The sequence below is a fragment of the Aedes aegypti genome, chromosome 1, assembly GCF_002204515.2.
Source record: "Aedes aegypti strain LVP_AGWG chromosome 1, AaegL5.0 Primary Assembly, whole genome shotgun sequence".
Classification (NCBI taxonomy): Eukaryota; Metazoa; Arthropoda; class Insecta; order Diptera; family Culicidae; genus Aedes; species Aedes aegypti.
In genome coordinates, this window is record NC_035107.1 from 13429465 (window position 1) to 13442712 (window position 13248).

A 13248-nucleotide genomic window follows, 5' to 3' on the forward strand; every position below is an offset into this window, starting at 1 on the left:
ATCTGTTTTATGGTGAAAGGTTGTGAAAATTCTCAATTCATCCCTCTCAAAACAACAAGTGAAATGATCTGGAAAGTTACATCAGAATCGTGCTTTTCGAATTTATTGCTCTATCTCCTTGTTAAGTTTTCCAAAATGTATCAAATTCTCAGGGTGTCAACAATTTGCAACGTTTCATCGATCCGCATAGTGTTTTTCTCTCAAAACTCGTTTATTTCAGAGAAACTGACAGGGTGCGTTTTGCCTCGGCAGTGCATATTACCCCAGGAGCCCCTAGACGTGAAGAACGCTTTCAACTGTGCTAGCTGGAAAGCAATCGCCGATTCGTTGCATAGCATGAGAGTGCCTGAGTACATCTGCCGCATTCTGAAGAGCTATTTTCAGAACCGGTTACTGATATACGAAACAGACCAAGGAGTAAAAAGTATTCAAATTACGGCGGGCGTTTTTCAGGGCTCTATTCTCGGCCCGACTCTGGTGAATATTATGTACGATGATGTCTTGAAATTGAATCTTCCCAGAGTCGTAAAGATTGTTGGCTTTGCGGACGACGTGGTGCTATTGGTAGTCGGTGAATCAAGAGAGGAGGTGGAGGTACTCGCCACCTAGACGATCGAGACTGTAGAAGATTGGATGCAGGGCAAAAAGCTGGCGATAGCTCACCACAAAACTGAAGTGGTTATGATCAGCAATCGTAAGGTAGTGCAGCAAGCAAGAATCACGGTTGTTAATTGCATCATCGACTCGAAGCGAGAAGTTGAGCTTCTGGGGGTGATGATTGATGATCGACTTAACTTCAACAAACATATCGACAATGTCTGTGAAAAAGCAGTGTTCGGACTGAATTTTATAGCAGCGGTACCACAGGGCTGTAGTATCAGGGCAACTTTAACTGCTATATATTTTGATTTTTACTTACAAATCTTCAGTTTCCTTACTGATCCCTTAATCGATCTCGTCTGAGCAGTACGTATCCAGCTTTTTACGCTAGCTATAAATCAACAAGGGGTGTTTCAATTTTGTCAATTCTTGGCTACAAATTTTATAGTCAAGTCTTAGCAGGCAATGATTTTATGTTGTTGATTGAACTGTCATTAATTTTCACTCGATGTGTTTTGCAACAAAATTATTTTCGTGTTCAACTTTTTATATTGAGATAAACCATTTTCTTATAATTTTTTATTATTTCGTATGATTTTAGGCAACCAATGATTAGGATCCATTGAAAGTTTCCTGGTGTGAACGAGTTCCCATACAATTTTTGGATGGTCGGACTATTCGGTGTGGATTGTGGAAAACATACAAATATGAATATTGAGCGCTTTTCTACGCAAGCAAGGCACTAATTAATTGGCTATCGAGAAATCAAAGTTCTAAAATTTTGCTTAAACCCGCTACAAACTGATAGCTTTGCATGGAAATCAGCAGGTTTCATTTTCTGAGCAAGGAAAGTATTATCAATTTTTAAGGTTCATGGCAAGCAGCCGTGCGCTATGCTGTTGCGACCTTATTCTACTTTAGCGGAACGACCGAAACCCTCAGCGCCAACTTCCTCGCATTTGTGAAGGCCAAGAAAGTCCTCCCTGATCGCAATATTATCTCTATTCCCACAAACTTCCTAGATGAATATTAAATTATAACATTATTGGTAACAATGGATGGCACTAGATCCCACACGAAGTTATGAATAACGAATAACCTGTTTTTCGTCCCTATTCACATTAACAGTTCTGCTAGTCAAAGACAAATTAAATCAGTTTTCTTGATTATTAATGAAAATTATCCATCCAGGCTCAGATCCAGGCTACATCAAGGCTCAGATGGTCTTTTGTGTTAGTGGAGCATAATACTTCACTTCTTCGATCATTGGCGAATCAGCTCGAAGATTTATTATTATAGAATCAATCAATTTCTGAAAGCGGGCACCTAATATAAATATGAATTAAATCAAATAATATGGGTAAAAGTTAAGAATAAAATATGATTTTTTTTGGAAACACCTTTTGGTTTGGTCTCCTGGAAACACGTTCGTCAACAACAATAATTTGCTCCGCCACGAAGGTTGCTGTGATCCAACTATAAAAAATTATAGTGTTGCCAAGAGATGTCAGAAAGGGGTCATTCAAATATTAAGGCATGCTAGCGTAAAAAGCTGGATAGGTTGATGGTTATGCGGGTTTAAAGTTCGTACCGCACCATTTCATCGGAGGCAGTCTTTGTGATAGCAGGGATGATACCTATCAGCCTTCTTCTCGAGGAAGATCGCGAGTGCTACGCGGACCGCCACACAAGAGGAGTCCGAGAAAGAGAACGTGCTGACACCATCAGAAAATGGCAGCACCAGTGGGTTCTAGCTACGACTGGCAGATGGACACATCGTCTTATCCCAAGTCTGTCGATGTGGAAACGGAAACGGAGAGCTTAAAGTATGGCGGCGTTAAAAGTTTAAAGCCCCCGTTTCCCGAAGTAATACCATGAGGTAGTTCCGGGGGACACATAGGCTTTTTTCCAAAAGCCGATTATATGTGGTGTGAATGAGTTTTTTCCTCTTTTTTTTTTCTTTCACAACAGCTCAAGTGAACCGGAGTAGTTATAGAAGACATACGAATGAAAACCACAGAGCCAAATCCCAATCGGCGCCAAGACAGCCGTGGATGGTGAATATTTCTAACTTTTGCTAGAAGTGCGAGAAATCTATAAAAAAAATGATTTTCACAACAAGAAGTTAGTGGAAGCTATGTACATGATCAGGATTCACCGTGGTAAGTAATGTGATTCATGTAGCCTCAATTTTAAAAAGTTATCCTACATTGTTAATGTCGAACTGTTCAAAGGCTATTTTAAGTAATTGCGATAACATTTACAGTGAGTCACAGTGAAAATCGTCCACCTTGAACATTACCAGAAAAGTAATTCGTACTATTCATGAATAAAACGAGAATTCAAATTCAATAGCTCGTTACGTTACTTCGGCAAGGGTCTTGATAATTGTATGCAATTCAAGTCATTGAACATCAAAATAATAAATTAAGCTCTAAATTTGTGAAAATAGTCAATAACGAGGTCACAGTGAAAATCGTCAACCTTGCCGTTATGCATGATTTTTGGGGTAATATTATACAGTTTTCATTCATATCATTTCTTTAATTCGCGCACACACATACATTCAAGCACGGTCTGCTATGCAAGAATAAGAAAGGTTCAGGTTTTTAGAGTATTCCCATAAAAATGGCACGAAATAAACAGACATCGTCAGATAACTTAAGATAAAACTACACAAAAATGGCATAAATAAACTGAATATCACCAAATTTGTTGGAAAAAGGCGTATTACCGTGTAGAGTATAATAAATCGCTACAAAATTAACCATTGAAGTAAAAACAAACTCAAAACATCGTTGAAGAAAATTATCAATGGAGCGGTTGATTTTTAGCTTCTTCGCCAGGTTAATGCTGACCCCAAGATAAGTGAACCGAAACTCGCAATTGAAGCGAAAAACTATCACAAAAAGCAGGTATCTCAGAAAAAGTATCTCATAAAGCCAGAAAGTGTGCGTAGAGTGCTTCGAAAACATAACGTTTCATGGCCGAGTTGCAAGTCGGAAGACGTTTATATCACCGAAGCACATGAAATGTCATATGGAGTTTACAGAAATACACGTTGGAAAGGATTTCAACTTCGGAAAGCACTTACTATTCACAGATGAGAGCAAGTTCAATATTTTCGGATCTGACGACAGGGTTATGGTTTGGCGGAAACCGAATGAAGAACTGAAAATGAAAAATCTTTGTGGAACTGCTAAGCATGGTGGTAGTTCCGTGATAGTTTGAAGCTTCATGCCAGCATCTGATGTTTGTAACTTGCACTTTATCGACGGGATCATGGCTCAATACGTCTATCTTGATTCACTGAAGAAGAATCGAAAGCCTAGCGTAAAAAATGGCTTTTAATTTACTTATTTATCTTATCTAAAAAAAATTGGCATTAATTCTACCAGGATAAAAATCTGCAACAAACAGCAGCAAAACCGAAAGCTTGATTTTTTTATCTATCTTTATTAACGAGATTTTTAGCCCTGGGCTAGTTCATCTCGGGACCAACGGCTTTACTTCCCTTCCGAAGGAAGTCGTTTAGTGGCTATCTCGGGGATGGGATTCGATTCCAGGTCCTCGGCGTGAGAGGCGTGTGTTCTAACCACTACACCAGGTCCGTCCCCATCGAAAGCTTGATGAAAAAAATGCCCATCAATCATCAATCTGCCGAGACAATCTCCAAATCTCGACATTATCGAGAACTTGTGGCATCTGTTCGATGTTTAAATCAGTAATCATCACATAACGAGCAGATATACTTTGAAAAGTGCACTTACTATTGAATGGGTTAAGACCGCTAAAACTTAAACTGAGAAACTTGTGCGATCTATGTCAAATCGTCTCAGGGATGTTTTGAACAGCAAAGGCTTACCTACTCGATACTAGTTTATGAATTGACACCTGAAAAATTGATAATTATTTTAGACCAACTATAAATTGATATCGGTGAACGATTTTCACTGTGACTTATATTTGAGGTTTAAATTTACTTTATTATTTTTCAATTCCGTTTTGTTTTCAATACTTATAAAAACAGTGCCACAATGAAGTAATCGAAGTATGCAAATAAATGTAAGAATTAGAAACCCACAGCTTTTTATATATAGTAATAACAGAACTTTGAAAGGAAAATATGAGGGTGGACGATTTTCATTGTGACTCACTGTATACAAAACCGGGTGCGAGATATTGTTTTATAAAACAGAAATAATGGCTTATGCTGACCAGTGTCGTAAAAATTCAGCAGAATAATTCCCGATCAGTGCGAAAACGAACAAAAATAATCTCCGCTAGCACGAAGCCGAGCGAATGCGACGAGAAAAAGAGTGGGTGCAACATACGCACACATTCAGTTTCACCCACTGTTGGTGTCATTTCAATATTCAATTTCACATAGAGGCACTGAAACTGAGAATTGAATATAAGAATTACAAATGAATTTTATATTACTGGTGTAAGAAAACAGCAATGTAATGCCTCCAGTTTATGTATCATGATTGTCTTTTAACCGTTCTACGGTGTTCGGGTCAATATGACCCGAAACGCACTTTCAAAGCGCCACAACTTTTGTTGCTATGAAATTTGGTGACTTTAAATATTCTATAAAAAATAAGAATTTCACGTATGAAAAAAATTCTAGGACGATTCTGAAGGGCTGGACAAAAAAGTTATATTTAAGGTGATCGGGTCATATTGACCCTGATTTGACCTACGAGTTTCGCAGCCGTTTTTTAACCAAATGGAAATGTTTTTATACTCAAAATTATTGTCTAGGCTTATATTTTGTGAATCTACCTACAAAACTTGGTTTGGTTGGAATTGGCCGCTCAGAACCGGTGCCGATTTAACCATTTTTGAAAGGGCCTTTGTAAGAGCAAAACACATTTGTTTTGAATTGTGAAACATAGAATTTGATATGAAACGCATTTGAAATGGTATCCAATCAATCGGTTAGTTGTTCAGGGCACTACTGGTTACCAAGCGACCAAGGGTCCAATTCCGGAGGCCATTGAACGGTTCCCACAGCATCCGAACTGGTGGTCAATTTATGTTTTTGGTAGAACCAACCCATGCGGCAAATCAAATTTTGCAGAACTTTATTACAATTTGATTCAAGACGTTGCCACCTGAGTATTGTCCAGATGGGTTACCACATCAGATTCTTGGGTTCCCTTGGGGGTCCTGGGAATGTGGTAAATTCAATCATTTGATAGAACCATATCATGCGACCTATGAAACTTTTCAGAATTCCATACAGAATTGATTGAAGATGCCAATTCAAACATATGATAGAACAGAGCAGTGTGGCAATCAAAATTTGCGAAATTCCATACAGAATTCATCAGAGATATTTTCAGTTACCTAAAGTAACATTCATGATAGATTTGCTTTTTATTCTTGACAAAATTAAAAACTATTATTTTATTTTGTCTAACGTTTCGGGACAACACAGAACACCCAGTAGCCCAGTGATGAATTTTTCGTTTGACGAAAAGTTTCCACCTACTGGAGCGGGAATCGAACCCACGCTTCGTGGCACAATACGGCTAAACGACTGACGCCGCTAACCGCAAGGCCACGAAGCCCACGAAGATTTGGTGCTAATCAAACATCCTGTCACAACTAAGGTGTGATAGACATTGGTTGATATAGCGCACGATCCCAGGTAGGCTCGACTTGTTTTATAAAATCTATAACCCTGTTGGGATTACTTTGCCAGATTTCTACGGGTTCTAATTGAAGGATTGGAATGACCAGCAGATGCGCAGAATCGGAGTAAAACGAACCGTAAAGTATTTCGGACAACTGAAAGAAATAAGGCGGCCGATCTCTAGTGAATCGAGTTTACTTGTGATGATGTTCGTTAGGTTAACATAATAAAAATGACAACTGCACGCAAGGTGCATAAAAAGACATGAGGTAATTCGAACTCTTGTATTTTCACCAATCTTATACCCATCTGTGTAGAAACCAATAGAACCTGGACGTAAACTCGGCCCACCGGACTCCCATATATATCGCCTTAATTTAACCACTTTGCCAGGAGTATCATAGTTTGCCTTTGTTGTCATCCAGTCTTTTACTGTCCTTATCTCTGAGTTCAGATTGGAAGTCCCTGATGATTTTTGAATGTCCTACCTGATTTCCATCCAATATTTTATTATAACGGATAAACTGCTGCTTGCAGTGTAACAAATTGATGTAAAGGTAATACATTAAGAAGGCCATCTAAAGCGGCTGATGGTGTACTTTTCATTGCCCCTGTTATCGAAATACAGGCAAGCCGTTGTAATTTACCTAATTTCTTTTGAGTGGTTACCTCATTGGTTTTGGGCCACCATATCAAAGAAGCATAGGTTATTTTTTGGGCGAACTATTGTCGAATACATCCAATGAACCATATTTGGCCGCAGTCCCCATGTTTTCCCCAAAGCTGAGTGATAACCTTTTCTAGATGTGAGTTCCAGTTCAGTTTCTTATCCAAAGTAACACCGAGGTGTTTAACTTCATCCGAAAACCGAACCTGGATTCCTCAGAGTATTTTTTGTTTTCTTCTGGTAAAAGGAACAATATTAATCTTAGAAGGATTTACAATCAAGCCCTTTCTTCTGCACCACTTGAGAGTGATGTTCGGTGCAGCTAGTAACCGTTTGGAAATAGTGTATTCATACTTTCCACGAATAGCAATAGCCACATCGTCTGCATATCCAATCACCTCAAAACCTTGGTCCGTTAGCATTTTAAGAAGGTCGTCCACTACAAATGACCACAATAAGGGTGATAGTACTCCTCCTTGAGGACAACCCTTTATTGTCTTTATAGATAGTAACTAGCGTAACATTTGAAAAGGGCCTAACTGCAAAATGTAAACAAACTTGATTATTCATTATTCGTATCATTTTTTACGTAAATTACTCCTACATACTCTTACGGGCATGAAAAATGCATTATTAATGGTAATTTTATTCAAATTTAAAAGGGCCTATCTGAAAATGGTAAAACTAAGAGGGACTAACTGGTCATAAAAGGGCCTAACTGAAAATTTCCATCAAAATCAGATTGGCCCTTTCGTGCATTTTTATTTTTCCCCAATATTTTTCAATATTTAGCCATTGTATAGTGTTTTCTCACATAATGGAACCTAGTGAAATATTTGAAAAGGGTCTATCAGCATAACGTAAAAATTGAGAAATGCTCGATTGAAGATTCTGTAACATATTGATTGTTACTATTTTAAACCCATTGCCATTTAATAGTTTTAAACTTTTGTTCGACACTCATAGTCTATTACTGGGCCACGTAACGCCTTAAATCTTATATAACATAAAAACTAGTAAAAAATGTTGAATTCAAACATCATCGGCAGTTAGGCCCTTTTACGAGTTTTCAAACCAGTTAGGCCCTTTGATTGAACAGGGTTTCAGTTAGGCCCCTCCAGTTAGGCCCTTTTATTGAACATAGTTCCAGTTAGACCCTTTTGGAATTTGTTAATTTTATTGATTATTGAAGTTATTTTCAAAGTTTTAGAACAAAATCAATCGATTATGTGAGAAAATCAACATTGAATATTGAAAATTCTTTATTGAAGATTCAGTACTATATTGATTATTCATATTTCAACCCCTTTCTCCTATTTACTAGTTTTATGCTTGTGTTCGACACTCATAATAGTCTACTAGGTGGCCCATAACGTTTTAAATCTTAAATAACAAAACAACTCGTGAAAATGGTTGAATTCAAACATCATTGGCAGATAGGCCCTTTAACGAGTCTGCAAACCAGTTAGGCCCTTTCAGTTAGGCCCTTTTATGAAACTTAGTTCCAGTTAGGCCCTTTTGAAACTTGTTAATTTTATTAATTATTGAATTGATTTTCAAAGTTTATGAACAAAATCAATCGATTATGTGAGAAAATCAGCATTGAATATTAAAAATTCTTTATTGAAGATTCATTACTATATTGATTTCTATTTCAAGCTCATTCTATTTTTTACTAGTTTTATCATAATCTTAATGCGAAGTTAGTAGAAAAACTGTTTTTTTATCCTGAAAAAAAAATTACATTAAAAATTTTGAATAATTTTTATTTGTTGCCTCTAGTTGTGGATCGAGTTTCAAAAGTCGCGATTCTCACAACAAAAACAAATTCGTTTGTTTTTGCAACAGCCCTGCAAGAATTCTTCTTATACTTCTTCTTGGCATTACGTCCTCACTGGGACTGCTTCTAAGCTTTGTGTTCAATGAGTACTTTCACAGTTATAAACTGAGAGCTTTCTTTGACAAGTTGCCATTTTTGCATTCGCATATCGTGTGACAAGTACGAAGGCACTCTATGTTCAGGAAAGTAAAGGAAATTTCCATTACGAAAAAACCGACCGACCGGGAATGGAACTCAGATACCAAGATAGAAAGATAGAAAGCTTTGCTTTGGCTAAGAAAGGCCCCAAAGTATAATACAAGTAAAAAAGTGAATGGGTTTGAAATAGATATAATCAATAAGATACTGAATCTTCAACCGAGAATATCCAACATTTAGCTATTACATTGTGTTTCTCTCGCTTGATTTTAAATATTTAAGAACTATGAAAATCATTTCAATAAGCAATAAAATCAACAAACTCTAGAAGGGCCTAACTGGAGGGGCCTAACTGAAACCATATCCAATCGAAGGGCCTAACTGAAAGGGCCTAATTGATTTGAAGATTCATTAAAGGGCCTAACTGCTGATTATATGTGAATGCAACCATTTTCACGAGTCGTTATGCTATTTGAGATTTCTAACGTTCTGGGCCACGTAATAAACCATAATGAGTATCAAACACAAATATAAAACTAGTAAAAAAGTGAATGGGTTTGAAATATCAGTAATCAATATGCTGCTGATTTTTATAGAATAGTTTCCAATATTTAGCTATTATGATATTGTGTGTTTTTCTCACATAATCATTAAATTTAGTCGAAGAATTATGCAAATCACTTCAATAATCAATAAAATTAGCAAATTCAAAAAGGGCCTAACTGGTTTGAAAATTCGTAAAAGGGCCTATCTGCGGATGATGTTTGAATTGAACTATTTTTACAAGTTGTTGTGCTATTTGAAATTCAAATCGTTGTGAGCCACGTAATAGACCATTATAGGTGTCGAACACAAGGGGTTATCCGAAAATGACGTCCATCAATTGGGGCCTCCTCCAATGGGGGGATGTACGAAAATGTGACAAGTGCATGGATTGGGTATTGGAAAAAATCGTGACAGAGAGGGTAGTAGAGTTCTACAAACCCCAAAAACGATGGAGGTCATTTTTTGATCTTCCCCAAGTATGAAACTAGTAAAAAGCGAATGGGTTTGAAATAGGAATAATCAATGAGGTACTGAATCTTCAACCGAAAATTTCCAATATTTAGCTATTATATAGTGTTTTTTCAGATTGTTTTTTTGTTCAAGATTTATGCAAACCAATTCAAAAATCCATAAAATTAACAAATTATAAAAGGGCCTAACTGAAACCATGTTCAATCAAAAGGCCTAACTGAAAGGGCCTAACTGGTTTGAAGATTCATAAAAGGGCCTATCTTCCGATGATGTTTGAATTCAACAATTTTTACGAGTTGTAGGGTAACCAATATATTTTGGACCCCTATATATTTTGGACCCCTTGGGACATTTTCCTGCAAATTTCCCAGTTTAAATCGAAAGACCAACTCAATTCGCAAGCCATTTGGAAAAATAGGACTATTCCGCACTTGCATCAAGCATTTGTACATAGCAAATGTGTTTATTCTATCTGAAATTAATTTAATTTAACCGGTTCATCCATGCAACCGTTACAACACGTTACACACAGAAATCGTAGGCGTCAGAAATTTTTCAAATGTAAACAAATACTTTTTTCAAATTTCTGAACTAAATGCGTAGAATTTCTTCGGTTTTCCATTGTCAATCGATTTATTAGACTATGGGCAAGCATATTATACAACCAGTGTCGTGGACTTTGTCGCCAAACAATAAAAAATGCCAGGGGTCCAAAATATATACTTTGAGGGTCCAAAATGTATTGGTGTGTCCAAAATAATGATAGACAGTGCTTCACAATTCAATTATTTTTGACGTTTTTTGAATCCTACATGACTGTATGGGCATTTTTATCTCGTAGAGGAAGTTTTTCGCTACATTTTGGCATGTTCTTTGACTTGGTTACGCTGTGCAATTAATGAATTGGAACAAAAAACTAAAATCACTTCCTTAGGGGGTCCAAAATACGACCGTTACCCTATTATTTGAAACATTATGGGTCAATGACCCAGGGTCACGCAACAGACTTTAATGGGTGTCGAACACAGGTATGAAACTAGTAAAAATGCGAATGGGTTTAAAATAGGAATTTTAAATATGGTACGGAATCTTCAATTGAGAATTTCTCAATGTTTACGTTTTGCAGATAGGCCCTTTTCAAATGTTACGCAACTGTTGCGCACCTCCCAGATTAGCACAAATTACTGGATCTTTTAGCATTTTCATTATTCAATCAACAATGCATCTATCCAAGCCTCTTAATTCCATTGCCGAACGTATGGAGTTATGAGATGCATTATCGAATGCACCTTCAATATCAAAAAAGCCACAACAGCTATTTTCTTGGCTTGTTGAAAGATAGTAGAATTACAGCCGTTTTTCGCATATTTGTCCCGCGGTCCATAAGGTTTACATAGAACATGGGACAAGTAGGCGTAGAAGGGCAGTTTACACATCATTACTTCCGCATAACACGTACAAATTTCAATGACGGCCTAGCTCGCCTTAATACCATTAAAAAGAATGAGAAATTACGATGGGAGAAAAGTGGGTGGCAGCGTCTGACTTGACCTGACTGTAAAACAATTAAACTGATTTTGAAAAATTTAGAGCTTTTGCAACATTGCTTGTCCAAGAAATTTTTTTCTATAAAAACGTCTTTTTCGTAAAGAAATAATCTGTTGATGTCGATGGAAAGAAAGGGTTAAAACATGTTCGATAAACCCAAATCCTGCTCCTGGAAATTTGAAAGGAGCAATACTAAGCAAACCAAGATGCCATAGATATTGTCACTAATTTCCAAGACAGCACCAGACACCGGGCGATAATCGATATGACCTTGAGACGCGTTTAGCGACACACAAAAAGAGCAGTGCTACCAAAGGTGTACGACTCCAGAAATCTAGTTTTTTGAGACACACAACACAGATTATAACGCCGAAAGTATCATTGAGGAATTCGAGTGCTAATTTTGAACAAGTTTACAAAAGTGCGAAAATCTCCACAAACTAACAAAATCATTCTTACAGCTTTTCCGAGTCCTCTGCCAAATTGGCAGCGCTGCATATTGAACATCAACCACATATGAATAAATTATAAGTTAACATTCACTATCAATATGCATAATTAACAGGCCTCCTCCGGAACGCACTAAACAACTAGATATCCTACCCCCTGACCTTCCCCCGGGGGAGAAAACAAACTTACCCAGGCGTGCTGTGTCGAGGGACTGGCCGGAAAGAGTCCCGTCACCGGCTGCTGATGGGACATAATCAAACGGTGGACAATCCGCTGGTAGTAATCCAGCCGGACTCCGGAATTGCTGCGGCTCCTCATTCTTGGGCCTTCTTCCTCGAAACCAACCTACGGAAAGAAAATTCCGACTCATAATCAAATTTCACCATTCGAACAGGAAATTACCTCTCAATAAATGTGTGTTGCTCCAAATTCGGACCGATGAAAAAGAAAAACTCAAAAGTCTCGCTCGAACAGCACTAGAATCGCACTTTTCCAGCCAAATTCTCCGCCTTCGGAAGCGGTTCTCGCTAGGTGCCCGCGGGGAAACTGCTTTCAGCGTCGGTGCTGGACCATTTCACTCCGGGAAGGACAAGTTTTTCTCGATTTCCCCGCTGGGGGTTCTTGGCGACGAAAAAAAAACCCCGAGCGCTAGAATGTCACTTGAATGTCAATTCAATCATCTGCTGAAGAATGATTATTGTGGGAGCTTCACACACATGCCGTGATGGCGTTTTCTTTCGACTGAGCCTACTGGGCTGTTTTTTGGGGGTGGGCGCGTTGGGAGGTGGAAAACGGAGTGCATCTCTCGGTCGTTTTGTTTTGAGTACGTCATTCGCAGTGGGGGTAGGAATGTAAATCAGCAGTATTTTTTCGTTCATTGTTCAGCTCAGGGTACACTACGCAGTAGGGTGGGGGTGCTAAAATTCGGAATCCATTTTTCATTAAATTCCATTCCATTAAAGAAATTTTATTCGAAGCCAAGTTCTCGCATAATTTATGATCTCGCTCTTATAAGCGGTTTCTTCACCACCGCTTAGGCCTCAAACCTGGTTTAATCGTATGGGTAAACGTGGTTTACGGCTTAAGCGAAGGTGAAGAAATCGGCCCTTAGCCATTAATAACTGAATGTACAGCTAATAGAGGTCCCCAAGCAAACTGCCACGAACACCAACGCACAATGAATCTTACACAAGTCGATTTCCTCAGAATGAAAACGTATCGATGTTTGTTTGACGTTATTGAGCTTTCGGTCAACAGCAGGCCAACAAGGAAGTGGTTGTTTTGCATCAATTCTGTTTATGTTTGGATTCTCACAGCAAACAAAAGCAATGTTGTGACAGTTCT

General features: G+C 38.0%; 1 protein-coding gene across 4 annotated transcripts in view; it reads right to left on the reverse strand.

Annotated features, from left to right (window-relative positions):
* Positions 1-12656, reverse strand: part of LOC5569470 (probable phosphorylase b kinase regulatory subunit alpha) — a 74961-nt gene extending 62305 nt beyond the window's left edge. For 3 of the 4 annotated variants that reach the window (XM_021838967.1, XM_021838965.1, XM_021838966.1), the window contains exons 1-2: positions 12307-12656; positions 12094-12249 (exon numbers count right to left, since the gene is read on the reverse strand). In XM_021838967.1, coding sequence (XP_021694659.1) covers positions 12094-12222 — 129 coding nt within the window. In that variant the 5' untranslated portion in view covers positions 12223-12249; positions 12307-12656. The remainder of the gene's footprint in view (positions 1-12093; positions 12250-12306) is intronic. The other variant, XM_021838964.1, reaches the window with a different exon arrangement.
* Positions 12657-13248: the final 592 nt, after the last annotated feature.